Source organism: Thermobia domestica, chromosome 3, assembly GCF_964235325.1.
Source record: "Thermobia domestica chromosome 3, izTheDome1.hap1.1, whole genome shotgun sequence".
Lineage (NCBI taxonomy): Eukaryota > Metazoa > Arthropoda > Insecta > Zygentoma > Lepismatidae > Thermobia > Thermobia domestica.
Genome location: NC_137456.1, coordinates 270070607 through 270091520, shown reverse-complemented (window position 1 = coordinate 270091520; position 20914 = coordinate 270070607). Strand labels below are relative to the sequence as shown.

Genomic DNA, 20914 nt, shown 5'->3' with positions numbered 1-20914 from the left:
CAGAAACGAGAGTAGCCAATCAGACGTGCCGATGCTCGGTTGTTTTTAGGCTTCATCGTTTTAATAGGATGAAGATACATATGGGCAGATTATCTATTTATAACATCCTACGACCTTAACATGTAGTTTTGACACCGTATTATGTAGCACTAAAGAGATATACGAGAATTGTCTTTAAATTCGATATAATGGGATACTTCGTTTAGCTAAACTTCATGCCACTGCAGTGGATTGATCTCCCACCTGTCCGCGCCAAATGGTCTTTGTAGTTGTCTTTGTGAAAGTTTTGTAAGCTTTCACGGGGCTATCACATTCGCTGTCCTACCTCTTTATAACCTTTCTCGTCTCCACTGTCTTCCTTAGACTAGGTGAAAAATGTAACTTCATCTAAAAAAGACCTCAGCTACATTTTGCAGATATACTCTGCAGGTGAAAACGACTATTTCATGCGCCCTTCTTTCATATTTAGCGTAGAATAAATGGTGTACGAAAAATGGGTTTGCGAATTTCAATCTTTTCACTATGTTCATATTAAAATAATAATTCAGCATATTGATAAATATATTCAAGGTTATACTTGCTCCCAAACAATATCTCCTTAAACTACAGATTTTTAAAATTAGAATTATTCTTTTAAAAGAAAATCAGTCATTTAGGCGGTTAGAATTTAATTCTATACCTGAAGATAGAAAACTTTTAAAGGTTAGGAGAGAAGAAGAAGAAGCAAATTCTTTCAGCTTGTCTGTCGCAGTAGTTACAAGTACTTTTTGATTTGAGACATGGGGCTAAAAGTATCATTTTGTAATTGCTTTTCTCAGAATTACATATGTGAAAGGACTAACCTTAATGTTAAATTAAATTATAATTTTTGGTGATACTTGTTTTAGGAACTCTCATTTTGAAGAGGTAATCGCCTAATCTGATATTCAGGTTTTTAATGGTAATGAGGTTATATAATACGTGCCTCGTGTAGTACCTCCCGAGTGTACTATTTGCTTTATTTTTATGTAGATATGTTGTCAATTTAATATTGCTGGTAACCAAGATTGCAAATTATATATAAGTAAATTTAATTTAAAAATCTTGCGAAATAAATTTGACAGATGGACGACATGTTGATTGTCTACATTCTAGTGGGGTTGTGCGCGAGCGCATGTTGTGGAAGTTGTATTTCTCCAGTGTGATGGAACACTTCAACTGGTAAGTAGTTTGTTGCTTCATGCCGATAATTATAAACCATTGATTACTTTTCGTTGAATTTTTAAATATTAAATGGTAGTGCGTTTTGTGAAGTATGAGATCATTTTTTCATTAAAGTTATTTTAAAATTGTAATTGCATTCAGTACTTGGAGTTGTCTTGTATGTATATGTGGCCACTGATTGAACTTATCAGTTTATAAGGATTTATTCCGAAGTTGGTCGTCTGCTTAGGTTATGGCTAAAAGCGTAATAATTGGTTCCTTTCTGTGCCAAAGGTTAATATTTAATACACATAGTATTGCGGAGCGAGCGTTAGTGAGTGAAGGCGGAATAGAGCTACGCAGTGCACGTTGTTTTTTGGCTTTATTAGACCTAAATGAGAAGTGGGACCTGTGTTCTAGATCCTTGCCTTCATGTTTTTATGTTACTGTTACATTGAAAAGTATAACTTTCTGAACGTTTCTTTATAGTTATTTGCGTACCTCATTTTGTAAAATTTATTTTTAGATTTATTAAACCCTACCTTTTACTTACTTTTAATAGATTTGTCTGATTATCACCAGCCATGTTTACAAAGCAAATGCTTTCTAGCCTCCATTCCCATAATCCTACCATGAAGTAACTTTGTGCGTAGTAGTCTCGTCCGCTTGCCAAATAGTTTCATGTTTAGAACCGTTTGTATAAGAAAATAATAAAAACTTTCGCTGTTATTAAAGCACAAAAACAAGCAAATTATTCATTTCTTGCCGGAAAATTTTCAACATTTTGCTAGAAACGGACGACCAACTTTGGAACTTAACCCGTAAGTGTGTTAAGTAGAAAAGAACATTCCAAAAATAGTTATTGTGACGAGTAGGCGTGGTAAAGTGAGTTCGAAAATGGCAGGTTGATTCTCATGAGTATTTCTGTTTGTGACGGGTACGAAATCAGTGACTATAGGCTTGTTGAAATAACAATTGAGGGCCATTCGACGCGAAACCCAAATTTTCGAAAACTGTCAAAACCAATGCATTTTTACGTATATATGAAGTAAATAGAAGGAAAAGTACTTTCTCACAAAGAAAAACTTATTTATACTTAGAATTCACGTAACATTTTAAGTCTAAGTTTTGAATTTTAACAACCCTTCTGCCGTACTGGCTGCGAAAAATTTTTTTAATTTTGTTATCGGCAATATTTTACGGTATATTGTGCATGTTTGGCATAAGTAACTTCGAGCTATTCAATTTGCTTCTTTTTGCTACAAGCTGCTGTTGAAAAAGTGTTTACAGGCTAAAAACTGTTTATAATATCATTAAAGATATAAACGTAAATTTGAGTGTCCTGCCCGTGACAGAAAACAATCTAATTTTTTGTACTGATTTACTAAATTTGAGAATGTGGTTCGTACTTAGTAGAAGTAACAATTTACACTTGTACATCACATTTACCAAATATTGGACTAATGCTAATAATATATTTCGATTTATTTCAATTTGAAAACTTGTCCTGTCCGTGACAGTGTGCATGCTTTTGGTGGGAAAGTTTGGGTACATTGGTTATTCACGATAGAAAATGATTCCATGTGTACTAAAATAAAGTTTTTTAAGCATGAACATTATTTACTTAAATAGAGGATTATCTATTACTGTCAGTATGATGTTTTAACTTAAAATAAGTGTCATATAAATATTATCATTAGCGTCACCATTTTGTTCGTTTCAAGGGAGAAGTTGGTGGGATTGGAGTACCTACAAAATAGCCAGTATGAAACTTTGTGAAACAAAAGAAAGTAATTGTAGAATGTACTGCTGATTTAGCAGCAGCTTTTAGCTCTTAGTTTCAAAATATATCTGCTTTACTACTATCATCAGCAGAAAATGAAAAACAAAAAGAAAAAGAATTGATGAAAGACGGGAAAATGCTCTTGTGAATTGAATGTCTCCAATCATAACAGTTTTTTTTCCGGCAATATGACAGCGAACATTTGGTAGTTCGTCGAACTTTTAAATCAGGGATTCATCCGTGTAAAATCTTTAAATTTCTAACAGACTTTTATTTTGATTGAGAAAATGATGATTCCGAAAGCCATGAAGCTGTCCTGAGCGACGACTTATGTTTGCATGTTAACAAGGCTTGTGTTAGACCAGCTGTTGAAGATATAACACAAGGAACATTTTTGCTAATGGAATTTTTCTCTAATGGACAGAAAAAGAAAACATAGACATGCAGCTACCGTACAAAGCCCAGTGGAAGAGGACGAAGAAGTCAAGGAAATTCGTATGAAGACCGTAAGCGATTGCGGTAAAATTTTCAAGACTGTTGATATGTGTCTTACGTGCATTTCGATCAAATAATACCTGTGATACCAGCAGTGCCGTGCCGTGGGGGGAAGGGGCGAGCGAGATGACAGCCCCTGGCGTCAAAGTAAGGGAGCTCAAAATTCAGGAGGAAAAAATGAAATATATATTAAAATGGAAGGAAAAAGTATTAAAAAGTGCTCAAAAGAAAGGAAAAGAAGGGTTTATTTTTGAAAATTTTCTTACGCGTCGCGAAAACCATGGTGACGCCTTGCGGCTGGTCCGTCGACCTCAATCGTATTTACGAGGGCGCCGTCCCGACGCGTCTTATATTCTCGCCCCGGGCGCTGATTTTCCACGGCACGGGCACTGGCTACCAGCACATATTTTATATACTGTTAGACAGTGTTTTGCACGTGAGTGTAAATTGGCAAATAAAACAATTTCCTAAAGTGTGGGTAGTGAGAAATAAGTGTACGACATATTTTTATGTGATAAAAGCTAGTTTCAAGTAAAGTAAATATAAATATTTTTTACAGTGCTATAACAGAACAGCAGAAATTGACTTCTTTTCGATTTTATTTCATTTTGAAATCATTCTTATTAAGAATTTGTGTGTTGATTCACACGGTGTACTGCCCATGACACAGTAAATTTTAGTTTATTTATTAATATAAATATTTGACAAATTACTCTTATGTGAAGTTTGTTAAAAAGGTCCATCATTTATACATTTCCGTTTAAATAAAAACATTTTGGGCTAAGAATTCATAGAGTTTTGTAACATTCACTTGGTATGTTGAAAGTCACTTCTCTCTTTTGTCTCCGCCCGTGACAGACGTATACTAATTAATATTTTCTACTCTAAAAAGAAAAAAATACTGAAAACATAAGCTACATATACTCCTAAGTCTGTGCTGCTCATACATCATACAATTAGCAGAATTTATGTTGTACTTTAAGAAATATACAATTTTAAAGCATCAAAAATGTAGTGTAAATGTTCTGCCCGTGACGATGGAATGGCCCTTGACAGAGAAAGAAGTGGAACTTTCATAATATTACAAAATCATGGAGTGCTTCCACTAGGGAAATTGTGCAAATCTTGTGGTAAGGAAGTTTTAATATAAGTGGTAGTAGTAGAAGGAACAGGTCCCACAGGGGTGGCTTGAGTTCTGTTCTCGGCATAAGTATAAGTAGTAGTAATAGTAGTAATAGTTGCAGTAATAGTAGCAATAGTAGTAGTTAGTGGTAGTAGTAGGAACGGGTTAGAAGCCCCGCAGGGGTTGGTTGAGTTCTGTTCTCGACAGTATAAGTAATAGTAGTAGTAGCAGTAGTAGTAGTAGCAATGGTAGTAGTAGTATTAGCAGTAGTGGTAGTAGCAATAGTAGTTGTTCTAGTAGCAACAGTAGTAGTAGTAACAGCAGTAGTAGTGGTAGTTTCAATAGAAGTAATAGTAGTAGCAACAGGTTAGAAGCCCCGAAGGGATTGGTTGGGCTCTATTCTCGACATAAGTAGTAGTAGTAGCAACATATACTAGCAGTAGTAGAAGTCAGTGGTGCTTTCCATCTGGTTCGCACCGGTTCGCGAGAACCGGGTTTTAAAACATTTCGAATTCGCAAAACCGTTTGTTATACCCAGACAAACAGACACACACACGCGCGAGACATAGCCAAGAGTGAAAGAAAGAAGCCAAACAACTTTGTAAAACATTTCTTTATTTTCACGCTTGCTTGCATTGTTGTGAAAACAAGCAACTTTGAGTTATTTCAACTCAATGGGCAGACAGAAATTTGAATACGAATTCCGGAATTTCGACCGGAAAACTGGGACCTGTGAGTGCACTGAATGTGATACGTATATAACACCTATTAAGTGTGCTACCTACTTCTTATTGTATGATTTCGATATCTTCATCGGTTCCGGAGATGTGTGTCGTCGAAACAATGTGTAGTAAATATTGTTTTTTCATCGATATCTTGTCCGATTGCTCGTTATGACCCATACTGTCATTCCTCAGAACATGGCCCTTTCCTAGTAGGACATCCTCTATACACAAGGCACATTACAAAGGTTTACCATGATTTAAAAAAGACAGACGCTTGTGCGGAATGGGATTTATTGCCAAAAATAGGTTCCTACGGACCTACCTTTCCACATAATCACCATGCCGTTTCAAACACTTTTCATAACGCTGCACAATCTTCCGTAAACACTCTGAATAGAAGTTTGCCGACTAGGATTGGAACTAGTTAACAACGGCAGTCTTAAGATCCTCGTCATTTTCCAACCATTGTCCACCAAGCCACCGTTTAAAATATCAGAAGAGGAAGTAATCGTGGGGCAAACTTGGAACTGTATGGGGGTGGTCAAACAGGTCATAACCAAAATCTTGGATCATCTTCTTGAAAACAGCAGTGGTATGAGAGCGCGCGTTATCGTGAACGAAGATGATTCCGGACAGTATCCTGTGGCGTGGATTTTGAATCGCACGTCGCAGTTTGGTGAGCGTGTTGCAGTACACGCCAGCTGTAACTGTTATCCCATGTTCCAAGAAATCAACCAACACGGCGCCCTTGTCATCCCAAAAGACAGTTGTCGACAGTGCGACTGGAGAGAAGCTATTGCTTGAACTTTTATGGTCTGGGGAACCTGAATGGCACCACTGCATAGACTGTTGTTTGGATCCGCCGTTGGTGTACAAGATCCACGTCTCGTCACCCGTGACAATATGGAAAAACAAATCATCTCCCTGTTTTCGATATCGATCCAAAAACTGTCCTGCACTGCACACTCGTTGCTCTCTGTCTTGGTCCGTTAGCATTTTTGGCTCAACCTTGTACTCAACTTGTGGTATCCAAGCGTTTCTGCGACAATCCTGCAGATGGTGGTTCGTGCAACGATACGAAAATCCTGACTCAGAGCACTGATCGACAATTGACGATCACTTCGCAGCTTTTGGTTCACTTGCCCGACGAGGTTATCCGTCTGAACGCTGGATCTGCCACTCTGGTCTTCATTGTGCACGTTCCTGTGACCATTTTGAAACTCGCGACACCATGTGTGAACCTTTCCTGCACTCATTACAGTAAGTTCACACACTACGCACACATTCCCAATGGATATCAGCAGCTGAAGTTCCTTTTGCAAGCAAAAATCGTATCACAAAGCGCACTTCACAACTAGCGGGAGAAGTGATGTGCCTTCCACGGTTGCTAAACTCCTATTTACTCAAGACAATCACTGCTGCAGTGTCTTTGTCAATAGTTCGTCGTTGGCGTTGCATGCGTGAAATTGTGTTACGGGCTACCCCATTTCACTATATGTCGAATGGCTTACTTCTGGAATAAATCGTTTATATATATATATATATATATATATATATATATATATATATATATATATATATATATATATATATATATATATATATATATATATATATATGAGAGATAGAACCGGTTGTTCTCTCTCTCATCACTTGTAGTAGTATTAGTTGTATAATTATGTATGTATGTATGTATGTATTATGGAAATTCCATGTAATTGTGTTATTTTTATTCTTGGTTCCTTATTTTGTGGGAGGGGGTAACTTTGTACATTGTTGATTGCGAACATGTCATGTTATCATTTTTTCATAATAAGGTACCGCTCATGCGTTTACCACAACGAAGTGAAACCTCCACATATGCTACAATAGCCACACCACCGTTGTAAAGTATTACCGTTACACAAGTATGTTGGCAATTCTAGTAACCTTGGTAATAATTAGTAATAATTATATTGTTGGTCTTGATATCTATAAAGTAATGTTGATGTTATTTTTGAATAGTATAGTACAAGAACACGAACCAACTTAAACACAAATCCAGTTTTAGTAATAAAATCTATTAATTTCCAATACAAATTATTGTATAAGCTATAGACGTCCTGTACCATTTTATGAGTATACTTATATTCATTAAATATGAACTTCTCTTAGCTGGAAATGCATTCTTTCGGCTTTAGATAGTATTTTTCTTAAAGGAAAGTGTTCTGTTAATGCGTGGAGATTTACTTTAGGAAGACTGAGTACAAATGTACCGTGTTTACAGAATGGCAAAAAATAAAGCATCAAATACGAATTGGTTTAAAACACAAACTAACTTTACTAGGTGCAACCTTAAAAGCACGAATGCTGTCGAACAGAGTGAGGGTAGTAGCGTAACGAGGGGTGCGTCCGTATGAAACAGGCGTGTCAGCGATAATAAACGTACGCATAAAGGAAGATAGTAAAAAAAATAATATCTCATAAACAGAAATGCCTTTTATGTGCCTCAGGTTTGCGACGCGGCTTCTACAGTTTTGCACGATCACTGTGTACACTGCCTTCACATAGCACTTTACTTGATGATGGTTTGCTTATTTAGTATTACTTGTTGAAGAGTACTGACTTTTTATTTCACTTTTTATAATATACACTTTTTATTGCATATTTCTACCTTATTATACATGTGAGAAATAGCTTGAATTGCTATTTTATGCTTTCCAATGTCTGGTAATTGAAACTTCTGCTTGAATTTTCTCTGATATTTAGGTACCACATCACAGAGTTTTGCCATTTCTTTACACATTTTTTCGTGTAGTATCATCGTTGCCAGTGTGTTACTTGAAAACGGTAAGTGGAATAAGTGGGACACTTTTTGCATACATTTCGCTCATTATAGAGCCCAATTTACAACATTGGTTATTGTGCGTTTATTGTTTAACAATACATTATTATTTGCTTACAAATACAGGATTTCAATATTGATTTCTTGTATGTTCATGTTTTGAAATTAAAATTCATATTTCTACCTTAAATTTTACAAAATTGTTCCCCCATAATGAGTGAACACTGAAACAAAATAAAATAATATTGCCTACATTATCTCAAATAAAACAGAAAATATATTCGCTGAGTCTATAAACTACAAACACTGAATATTGTAACAGATCCGGGAAAGTTCCTCATAAAACAACTTGCGTATATCTACTCAAATGGCAATGATTTCGAATGGCATCTTGTGCTTGTCGGATTAGTTCCTATTTTCCAGCTCCAACATTCCTTTGTGAGCTACATAGATCAATCAAACACCATGTAATACAAGCCCTTTTAGTATATATCTAGAGTTTAATATTTTTTGTAGTATTCCGTGAAAAATACGTACTATTCATAATTAGTGGTCAATGGCTCTAGCTGCGAGCTAACAAGGTAAATCCATCATTTGTATGATGACTAGAAATAATTGCTTTGGTTCGTTTCCTTTATATGATTTGTATTGTTGTGGATTGTGGAGAACGAGATTAAATGAAACAGTCGAAGCCATCCCTATCCCCTACCTTATCAACTATGCAGAGCTTACCACGGATTTTTTCTTAGTATCTCTTTCTAGTTATCTGGGTCCTAATTATCATTTTCTTTCCGTTTTCTTGCAATAGAGTATATCCGTTGTAGTCAATTAATTGTAACAGGAACCAGAATGAGCGCGGTAGTAGCATAACAGAAATAATCACTGCTACTATAAGCTGACACGCTGTGACGACTTAGAATAATCATATGAAAATGCAGTGTAGTGCCACTTTAACATTAAAAGCTTATTATCTTTATAATTTCCTATCGCCAAGTGTGATTAGTTAGTATTCTTAATGAAAAGCACATGACTATTACTGGATAGGACATTTCACTGTCTTTATACACTTCAAGTAATATTTTCAAGCTCAGCGGTAACCATAATTTCCTATATGTATACACAAATGTAATTAAAGCTGAATCTTTTGTGTACACAAAAGTAAAGGCTCTTACGTCCAAAGGCTCACTATCACATTCCTGTGCTCATTTTACTGATCTTGAAATTTATTAATCAGTATATTCAACAATAATTACTAACAGAAGCTTAGAATACAGAGCTTTATTCACCTATTTTGACCCAAATTTGAATGTGCAACTCCCTAGGAAGTTCTGTGTTTCCATTAGGGGTTGGGTTTAATCTGCTAATCATTGTTTGGGATTGTACTTTTCATCGCAGGATACTGTGTTGCACCTGGGCCATGAGTATTACTTCTTGCTCTTGTTTATAGACTTTCCACAGACAGGACTGTTTCTGATAATTGAACTAGTGTTTTGGAAGAACGTTGGCCAGAAGTCATGAAGTTGGAAGAGTGTAGCACATTACCACACCGGTAGGACAGGATGGAATGGTACCCTAAATGATTGGTGGGAGTCTTGGTAAGTGGAATGTCCGTGGACGTCTTACTACATCTGGGGCGGACGTGCACCTAACTTGTCCAGCTGTTTTGTGATTTTAGTATTTGTGTTATCGGGTGTTCAAGTTTTTGAAAATATATGAAAAGTACTTTTAAAACATAAGTAAAAAATGTTAAGAGCACAAAAGATAAAAAATTGCGCGATTTCTTATTTTTGTAGTTTTTCAACAGGCTGTATCTTTTAGTTCCAATCTTCTTTTTCCAGTGTAATGTGTTTCTATCAATGTGAATGGTTTTCTTGTAGTCCCATTCTCCTTGACTGCGTCGGATCTACGTTGATCCTATGACGAGGGCGTACTTATGGAATAAACAGGGTGAGGGAATACAAGTTCCGATCGCAAGCGGCCGATGTGAGATGTAAAATTGCAGCGTTCACACAGGTTTTCTCTTAATAATATGTATTTAATTCCAACCATTTATAGATACTAAAAATATAAACTCGTGTCCGGGATAACCCTCTTGCAAAAAGCCCAAACTGAACAAAAATTAGACATACTCTCAGTTCAGATATTGTGGAATGGATAATATCATGATACCTGTAGTTCGATATCTTGTAATCAGGAATAAAGACGCTGATAGCGCAATGCTGAAATCGTCCGTATGCTATTAAGGACTTATAATACCGGCCACTTAAAGATATTAAGAAATTACGAAATAACTCTTTTCGTCAGGTAACGGTCAATGACAAGCAACTAGCTAAGGTATTTACATTGACTACCACTGGAGCAGTTAACGTGTTGGTAGAACTCCATCGTCTACTGAACATTTCTTGTGGTGTGATATCACGTTGGGACTTTCTAAGTGCCACCGAGGAGGAGATTAAAACCAAGTTGTTTGACCAACATGTTTTGTGGAATTACCTCACATCAAAAGTAAGAAGTTAGATAAACTTGTTGCTAGTCAGTCACCATTCAGTTTGCCTACACTTGCTGGCTACGTGAAGACTGATTATTATCGACTTAAGGTTCGTCCCAGTCCCTAGCGCTGTTTCAAATTTTAACACTTTGAGCACACCAGACAAAAATCTACACATGTTCTTACGCCAGCTACAGTTTCTTAGAACTGTGACATAGTGGAAGATGAAGTAATTGACATTGAGAGGACGACGGTACTTGGCCCATGCCGAAATGTTTGCCTCAAACGTTTTTGTCTTTAATTATGGCTTTTCTTCAGCGGAACCTCAATGGCATTGGTAGTCAACTCGACGAATTGACACAATTTATCTCTGAACACTCACCAACCCTTGTCAGTTTGCAGGAAACGTTTTTCAGGTATACCAGATCTTCTCTTATTTCTTGTTATGCTGTGTATAGATGTGATAAGCATGGTGCTCGTCGCGCTACCGGCGACGTTTACACGTGTGTCTCAGATTGTCTTTATTCTCGTGAGATTCACATATTTTCCATAACGCAACCTGTTGGTGTGCGAGTTTTCTTCCCTTGCACCACTTAACATTTGTCCGTTACACATTCCTCAATATGAAGCCTTTACTAACGCCGATCTGCTCTAGCTTTATCAGCTTGAATCGCCAGTCTTGCTTGTTGAAGATCTTAATATCTAATACCATCTCTGAGGCTCTGTCCGCACTGACGATCCTGAACGTCAAGTAAATTATCTTCTTAAGGAGAGTGAGATGCTTGTTCTCAATATTGGCAGTCCGACTCATTTCTCCAGTGGCCGTGGTACGTATTACTGTATCAATTCTTCCATATACAGTGTTGGTCTATATATCTCTGACGTGGAGAGTGTATCCTTATCTTCGTGGCAGTGGTCAGTTTCTGTTATTCGTGGAAGATCTTCCTGTTTCTCCCCAGTTTCCTCTCATACGCTTCAATATGAATAGTGCTCTCAGGTCTAACTTTCGTTCGTTCAGTGAGTTCCATTGCCACCATGATGTTCTTATAGCTCTGTAGTAGAGGCTTTCCAGGAGACTCTTCTCAATGCTGCCTGTGGTTCCATTCTAGAATGCGTCTGCAACTGTCTCCGTCGGCCAGTTCCTTGGTAAACTATGATAATTCGTTAGGATATCCTGAATCGTCGGTGGGCTCCTGTTTTTGGTACTCTTAATCTTCATCCAACTGACAAAAAATCTTTAGCAATCTCGTGTTCTGCGTGTTCGAGCTCAACGGCTTCTAAAGCTCTCGAAGTGCCAAAGCTAAAAGCATATGTTTAGCCCCTCAGTTGTCAAACGCCCGTATTTATAGTGTGGCGTAGGGTTTGCTCTGATACTGGTATTAATTCTGTTGCTGTACTTTCTATATCTGTGAACGATATCTTATAAAATAATCCTTCAGAGACAACTGCCACTTTCGGCCACCACTTTGGATTTATCTCTGACTCTGGACACTACCTTCCAACGTTTGCTTGTTTTCGGTGAAGGTTAGTTGCAACGTTTTAAACTTCCGCCTCGGCCGCTGCGAGCACCGTATTAAGCTTTTCATTCTTGCTAAGTTTGATTTTATTCCCTGTGAGTCTTCCAATACTGCTTCATCACCTGATTTCATCTCGTATAAAGTGTTGCGCAACTTTTCCCCTGATACATAGCTTCCATTATTACAATTGTGCACTCGCTTTTGTTTCGAACGGTGTTGGTGTGAGACTCTCGTTCTTCCCATCTTGAAACCAGAGGAAATCGCAACAAGTTTCGTGAGCTAGAGACAAATTGCTCTTACGAGTTGCGTCTGGAATCTGTTCGAATGATAATTAGGCGCATATATACTATTTGGAATCTGATTCGTTCTTGAACAACAATTAAAGTGGATTTTGATATATCCGAAGCACTACTGAGAGTCTCCTTCATCTCGAGAAGTAGATACATGACGCTTTTGTCAATGGAGATCATATTGTCTTTATTTTTTGACCTGGAGAAGGTATATGACAACAAGGTTCTTTATGGTATCTTGAAACAATTATATGACTGGGGTTTTCGTAAGCATATGGTTCAGTTTATTATGAATTTTCATCGTGAGCGAAATTTTCTAGTGTGTGTAGTATCTAGCCTTTCCGAGCACTTTGTCGAAGAAAATTCGGTTCCATAAGGATGTTTACTTAGTGTCACATGATACTTTTCGAGACAAAACAGCCTCAAATCTTATCTCGTGTGTAACATTTCTATCATCTTAGGACATGTGTCCAAGTTTACGTTCTGACTACCTTACTAAAGGTATGGTGGCTTAATGATAAGGCATTCACGTCTGGTCGCAAGGATCATTTTGTTTGACTGTAACCAATGCTGTGTAAATTTGCAGCCGATAACATCATCTTCGAGGGTTTAATAAGAGTTGTTTGCTTTCTTTTCTTATCCTTCATTTCTTGCCACAATTATCACTTAATTCACTCATCATTTGTCTCCTTTGGCCTTCACGGCATATTTATGCAATGTATAACTACATATATCATTTCATTGTACTACAATAAACCAATATTGAAATCTGTTGTATTTACAAAATACTTTTAACTGATCATCCTTAATTCGCTGATAAGAGTTAATTGAGAGCTGTACTAAGGAATTTTCATAATTGCATTCATTATATTAAGTAATAATGCATTTGTAAACTACTATCTATGAATTGTTTTGCTAATTGCACTAGAAAGGAGAATCAGTAATTGATTTTAGTTTCTATTTGAAAACGTCAAGCTTAGTACCGAATAAAATATTTTTTTCAATCAACCAGTGGCTAGTCGTCTGCCATCAAGCGATACTTGTATTGACGGAGTTAAAGCACGTGAACTGGCTTTAGTATATTTTCTTTCTCTCCTATGACTTGTACTATTTTTTATTCCGTCGATGTATATGGTATAGTACAATCACACATATTCGTGATATGGCCTTGGATCTGGAACTCACAATGGAATGCCTTTTAAGTTCGAAGAGAGTACCTTCCTCAACTGCCGGTGTTTGTAATACACGGAGTCCTGGTCGATTTAGAGCCGCCGGCGTAAACGTTCCTGTTTATGGTATCGTTGTATCACTAGTCACGCTATTTACGTCATCTGCTACCTTACCTTCGTCAAGTACTATGTATTTTTGTTCGTTTGACAACACTGGCAGGATGTTTCTCGTAGCTGGGCAGTTTTACTTTGATCTTGTGGTCTGTACTGGTTCAGGGGTAGTAAATATCGTTTTTCTGTAACATCACTGGTTCCTCTTTCTGCCTCGGGGTGATTTAGCACTGACTCCGGGAATCCCTCCTTACGTGTTGTCGGATTCTTGTATTCGTACATTTTCGGTATTTGAAAATCTAACATGTATTTTTATTCTTTCCCCTTTTCTTTTACATTCGGCTTGTTTTCCTTTCTTTCCTCGCCTGGTATATATTCCTGTTGGAATTCTGGTCCGTGGTGACGCTCCACTCCTTTCTCTGCGGTATTGTATTTACCGAATATGACTGTAGATAATCGTTTGACCAAATAACGATGTGAAATGTGTTAGTAAGAAAGTTCGACTGATTTTCTTATAATGACGATTTTTATTATTTTTACAAATAAAGATTACCCATTTCAAAATAGTCCATCCGGACAGCTACACAACTGTCAAAGGGTTGTTTCCAGCTTACATTATAATATTAGCAGGCTTCTGCTGGAATGCTTTCTGAGCTTGTCAATTATGTACTTCTGGATATTATTCAAAGTACAAAACTTATGACCATTCTAGTTGTTCTTGAGTAACGGAAATACAGAATTACTCACAGGAACTAATAAGCGTCGAATAGCAGGATGACGAATTACAGACATGTTGATTTATTCTGTCAACAACTCATTAGTAGACACTGCCATATGACATGGTTCTTTGAAACAATCTTGGCAAACACTTTGTTATGTCCAAGTCCTGTGGTAAAATATGATGGATGCAATCACATTTAAATTCAAGGTATTACATATTATTCTAACAATCAATCGACGATCTGACATCACAAAATGCTTCAATCTTTTAACATTGGCATCCTATTTCGATACTGAAGGCCTTTTTACACAAGATCTGTCTTCAACTTCTTATCAACTTTCTAAAAGGAAATTGTGATATTCAACACTTGTAACCTGAGTAGAAAATGTTCTCCATAAACTCTTTGTAACTTTTTATAGTAGTGAACTCGTCAACATTTAAACAAAATTTAATGGCAGAACGTTCCTTAAACTTGACTAGTTACCTATTTCCTTAAGACATCTCACAAACGCAGACGCTGACAACAATCGTGTAGCAATTGGAAATTCATACTTGTGCTAATTCAACGACAATAGTTACCTAAACTACTGTGTGAAGATGGAAGCGTCAGCGTTGTTTGTTTCTGCGCAGCTTTGCAAGACTAATTAATTTTCTAATGCACCTCATATCTTGCCTTGTTCGTGAAATATTCAGTGCTATATAATAGATTGTTCATAAAATTTTAAACTTGATTTGGTCGAAACGTGGTAATGAGAACTTTTTCGATACGATAACCAGTATGATGAGTGCTATCTAGTGCTATCTGCCAGTATCTTATGTGGTTCCTCTGTTACATTTCAGAACGACAAATATATCAGTTGCCAAGAATAAGAAGTAAGAAATATAAAGAACGATTATGGTATTTTGAAAGTTTTTGGCCGAACAGGAAAGAGTGACAAACAAACCAATAACAATAGTAGTTTATTTAATGTATTTTCCCAGCAGTACAATGCTTTTCTGAAAACGGTTCTTAACCAACGGAAGAAAGACATTTATTCTTATTACAAGAAGCTGAACCATTCCTATATATGTACACAAAAGTAAAAACACTTTCACCCATCGTTTCACTAACATTCTCGCGAAAAGAGAAGCTACGTGCTGACACCATCATTGCTTACAAAGTGTATGTCTTTCAAGTTCTTCTTTTACTTCGAAGACATATAAAATTCTATGGAACTAAGTCCGACTTCAAACGGTTCAAAAATTAGCTTGCTTACGTTAAAAGTGAGCCAATACTATGAATAAATCATGCACACGACTTAGCTTCTAATTAGCTTTCAACATTGCTGGACCTAATTTACTTGCAATTTTCTCATTACTAGATCCTTCTGAACAATATGATGAATACGTACCAGACATCACTACTCTTTCCCCTACTTTCTTCATCTCCTGAGGATATAGCTTCGTATAAGAAACAACGTTCCTAACGTTTATTTTAGTTTTGCGTCGACTTGAACGCGCCCAGATTTCGATCTATGTTTCTCCTCTCCTAAAGTCAGAAGCTCAATCCTTCATTGTTCTATGAGAAGAACTTCCTTCTTTACTCATACTATCATGTAATTAATCACGTATTAATCGAAATGTAATTAATCGAAATCCTATCACGTATTGAGGACGATAATGGTTATCTCAGACGAATTGCCTTTTCCGACGAAGCGACATTCTTTGTCAGTAGAGTAGTGAATCGCCATAATGTACGCATTTGGGGTTCAGAAACCCCCAGGGAGGTCAGGGAGTTCACCAGAGGCAGTCCAAAGGTGAATGTTTGGTGTGCGTTATTGCACGATCGAATTATCGGGCCATTCTTCTTCGCTGAGGATACCATCACATCTGCAGTGTACCTGGATATGTTGCAGCTGTATGCTGTTCCTCAGCTGCTTCAGTATCGACCCGATGTCGTTTTTCAGCAAGACGGTGCACCACCTCATTGGGGTTTGGACGTCCGTGCCTATCTCGATAGGACATTTCCTGGGCGATGGATTGGTCGTGATGGACCAACAGCTTGGCCTCCACGCTCTTCTGACATAACCCCATTAGACTTCTTTTTATGGGGTTATGTCAAGGATGAGGTCTACCGAACACGTGTACCAGATCTTGAAACCCTGCAGCAACGAATAACCACAGTCGTTGCATCGATCCCTCCAGTGATGTTGACTAATGTGTGGATGGAAATTGAATATCGCCTAGATGTGCTACGTGCTACCAAGGGTGCTCATGTGGAAGTGTACTGATGTGACCAAAACTTTTATAGTTTGTAAACAATTCAACACCAGTTTCATATTTCTATCTTATTTCTAGCCTGAGTTATAAATTTCTGTAATCAGGGAAGGACTTCTCGGACACCCTGTACTATCATGTTCTGTATACATATTCTTGGCTTTCATCTCTGTACAAAAAAATAAAAAATAAATAAATAAAAAAATAAAATAAAATAAACTCACTTGATGAATGACGTCTTCTCTTGCAGGAGGTCTCCTGCGCAATCATCTACTCAAATTGCTATAAATGAATGAATGTTTACACCGCAGTGTTTAATTTAAAACTGTGGTACATATAAGAATAAATTTTTTTCGTACTCCACTTATGCTAATGCCTCACCACACCCTCCATGGAATTTCAACGTTCTCGTATGTTAGAAGTTTTTATCATTTGAATATGCTCCTGATCTCTCCAAATGTTGACAATTTTAGATTAAAAGTTGTACTGAGAGGAAGAGTCTAGTAAAAGTTTTTCAATCCATTCTTAGATAAATCAAGGGATCTTTGCAACCATTACTGTATCAAACTCTTCTCAACTTACTTCTATTTCCGTTGAAAAAATTAATATTTCTTTTTCAGAGATGAGACGTCTCAGTCTGCGGCCGAGGCGAAGAGAAAAGTGCTGCGCGTTCACACAGAAAACGTGTGTACTCTTTATTGGGTTCACAACTCTGGTTGGTATTCTCTTCTCTTACTAATATTGATTTAGAGTAAATATTTTAACAAGGCGAAATGTAACACATAACTTTTTTGAAATTAGTATATACTTAAAAAACCATATTGTGAAGTTATTAATTAAGAACTACTGTTTGCATCTTTGGTGCTAAAGACTCGCGTTCAATTCCCAGCGGGGCTCATGCATATAGATCTACGTATAACTAAGTTTCATGCCTTGTATAAGTGTTTCTTTCAGAAGAAATATTCCGGGGGCACTGCTTCTAATATTATATTTTTATTATACACGTACTTTTTTGGTCTCCTCGGGGCAGTGCTCCCCCCCCCCCGAAAAAAAATGTGTACAACATTGCTTCTGAACGGAACACTAAACATAAAATTAACTATGAGATAACTAGGAATTTAAATTCACACTCGAGAGTTGATTCCTGAATTAAATAGAGAAATTATTTCACTAATCACAATTCACTAATCACTGAGGAAAATATTGGTAAAAACTATTTGTCCTTCAAAATATCGTATTACGTCGTAGCTTTTTAATAGAGAGAATCTTCAATTATGAAGTAATACCAACATTTCTGACCAACAAATCTTTCATTAAGCTCTATTAAGAAAATCACGCCTAAAAATATCCCAGAAGCTACGCATGTTAGCTTGTCGTCTATGAAACCTCGTAGGAATGATAAAAGGCTTTTACGTGAGTGATAGCCAACTATTTTCACTACCTTTAGACTTTTCTCAAGTAGTCGAAATGTTATACTTAGCAGAGTTAAATATTCTTTCTACTAGGGAAATATCCTATTCTATGCATGTTGTTGAAATGAAATAAATATCTCTAAGTAAATGAAAACAATAGTCCCTACATCTTGGTTAAACATTCGTGGTACTATAGAAGGAAGAAAGGAAGTTGAACTTGAAGAAATACAGAAATCCAATATACATAGGGTGATGCGAACACCTACTTCGTAAATTTTTCCAAATAATAGCAAGATTTTTTAGCAGTGTTAAAGAATGGGAAAGGAGGGTGAAATATTGATTTATCTATACCTGAAGTCCGATTCAAAAATATGCTTGGAAAGAAAACACACCACTAAAGTTAATGTAACATCTTCGCTTAATTTGTCTTTCCGAAGTTTTTAACACATGGTAATACGTTCACATACTAACTTTCAAATTATATTCAAGATGTATCAGTCCACTCTTCAGATTTCACTATTTTTATTATGTGATATACTGATTCACAGAAGTATGACATTAGAGGTGGCGACATAAATTGTATGGCACTATTTTGTATGTCGAACTGAATAGATTATCCAAAATAATAAGATTCAAAATTTTTAAAAAGAGGAAAATCAGGACAATTTAACTTTTTTAACTAAAGACTCTTAAAACGTCAACTTTTTGCAAATTCCTTCTCTGTTTTTGTAACAGAAACAATAGTTACTACTTTTGTTACTTTCTTGCATTCAAATAATGCATTGGAAATAAATGTGCACTTAAAAAATTCTTAATTTACTATTGTAAATGGATATAACCATCCTCTGGCTGTGACGAGTAGGCGATTAGTGGCTAAAGCGAGCGCCTCATCCATCACACACCTGTTTTGCTACCTACATCCAATCTGAACTTCAATCGCATGAGTACTACCAAAATATATACTCTCTACCTATATACGTTTACCTCCCTGTTTCAAAAAAATAATATGCATTTCGAATGCATATATTTATTAAACTTTAAAACATACCAATATGAAATTTTACACATATTTACGAACCTCTCAAGTTCAAATTACAGTTCAAAGTTCAAATTATAGATGTTCAATATGTCCTCCATCAGTTTCATAAACAGTATCACATCGATACTCAAGTACCTCCCATACTCGGGCAAGCACGTCCTGCGTCAGAGATTTTATGGCAGTACGGATCCGGTTATTCAACTCTTCCAGGTTCTGTGGGAGTGGTGGTACATAAACGTTGTCTTTAACAGAACCCTACAGGAAGACGTCACAGGACCATGGAGGCCAGCTGAGACATGCAAAATCGCCAACTCCTTCAGGACCAATCCAACAGTTCGGTAGAGTTTCATTCAGACATTAACACACTTGGTGACTCTAGTGAGGGGGTGGCCCAACTTGTTGAAAAATGAAGTTGTCTTCGCGCAGCCTCGGAAACAACCACTTTTGTATCATGGCGAAACCTGCTGAGTGTTAACGGGATTTCCATTAAAGAAGAATTGGTCGTAAACAGATGATCTGGAGATCGCACAAAACACATTCATTTTGTGCGAATCTCGTACATGTTCAATGACTGCATGTGGGTTCTGTAGGCCCCAAATTCGAACATTTGGTTAGTTTTCCTGACCACCAATACGGAAAGTCGCTTTATCACTTAACACGATGCGTTGTGCAAAAGTATTATCATTGTCAATAGCATCAAGAATCTCGTTGCAAAATGCCACACGTTTGCGTTTGTCATCAGGACGCAGAGCTTGTAACAGCTGTAACTTGTACGGCTTCATAAACAACCGACGTCTCAAAACACTTCAAATTGTTGTTGTCGGCACTTGCAACTCCCGACTGGCACGACGAGTTGATTTTGAAGGACTACGTTGGAAAGCAGTTTAATTCGTGCAACATTTTCCTCGGGGACACGAGGGCGGCCAGGACTTTTTCCTTTACATACATATCCTGCATCTATAAACTGTCGATACCATCTGCGAATCTTCCACTCATTCGGAGGAGGAATCTGGTTCCTCAACTTGAAACATCTTTGCACTGTAATCACGGAATTGTAGTTCGCTAACTCGAGAACACAAAATGATTTCTACTGCGGAGTGGCCATTTTAAACATGTGACGGTTACCAAGCAAAACAGAAGACAATTTACACCTAGCGGATATCAATATAAACTAGACTATGTATTCGTTTCTCCAATAGTCGAGCCCAGGCGCAGTGATAGATAATTTGGACAAAACAATTCTTTGTAATATGTATATTCTTTCTGAAACAGGGTGTATTATTTTCATCAGCTTGGTGTGACTCCACTGGACCGATGCACCGGCTTTCACCTGATGTTCCTCGGCTTATAGATGCAAAGTAGACGGGAATATGATGCATCTGACTTATCTGTTGATAAGCGCCCCGCTTTGGGTGAGATCCGGAGGAAGTCAACCTTGCAGTTGGTGCTAATGAGCATAATATGTATATGGACACGCAAGCAACATATAGAAATGAATCCGCACCACTACCATCACTTTCTTTTTTATCAATCTATAATTTCTTTCTAACTTACCTTGATACGAGATTCAAGAAGTCGAAGCATATTTTTCAACACTTTTCAAAGACTTACTGCGATTGGAGAAAGCCGAAATTCATTTTACCAACTATATGAATTAGTAGTCTTTCGCGGATTTGGCAAAATGCAAATATTTACGTAGTGCAATCAAAATGCCAGACCGAAACTCCTCCACCATGAAAACAACAGTTATTACGTGTAGTCATGAAGACTGTTTACCCT

At 37.1% G+C, this 20914-nt stretch overlaps 1 protein-coding gene across 3 annotated transcripts in view; it reads left to right on the top strand.

Annotated features, from left to right (window-relative positions):
* Nucleotides 1-759: 759 nt before the first annotated feature.
* Nucleotides 760-20914, top strand: part of LOC145681653 (uncharacterized) — a 264695-nt gene continuing 244540 nt past the window's right edge. The window contains exons 1-2 of one of the 3 annotated variants that reach the window (XM_081753274.1): nucleotides 760-906; nucleotides 17305-17399. In XM_081753274.1, coding sequence (XP_081609400.1) covers nucleotides 17307-17399 — 93 coding nt within the window. In that variant the 5' untranslated portion in view covers nucleotides 760-906; nucleotides 17305-17306. Of the gene's footprint in view, nucleotides 907-931; nucleotides 1201-9623; nucleotides 9728-17304; nucleotides 17400-20914 lie in introns of those variants that run through there. The other 2 variants (XM_081753277.1, XM_081753273.1) reach the window with 2 other exon arrangements.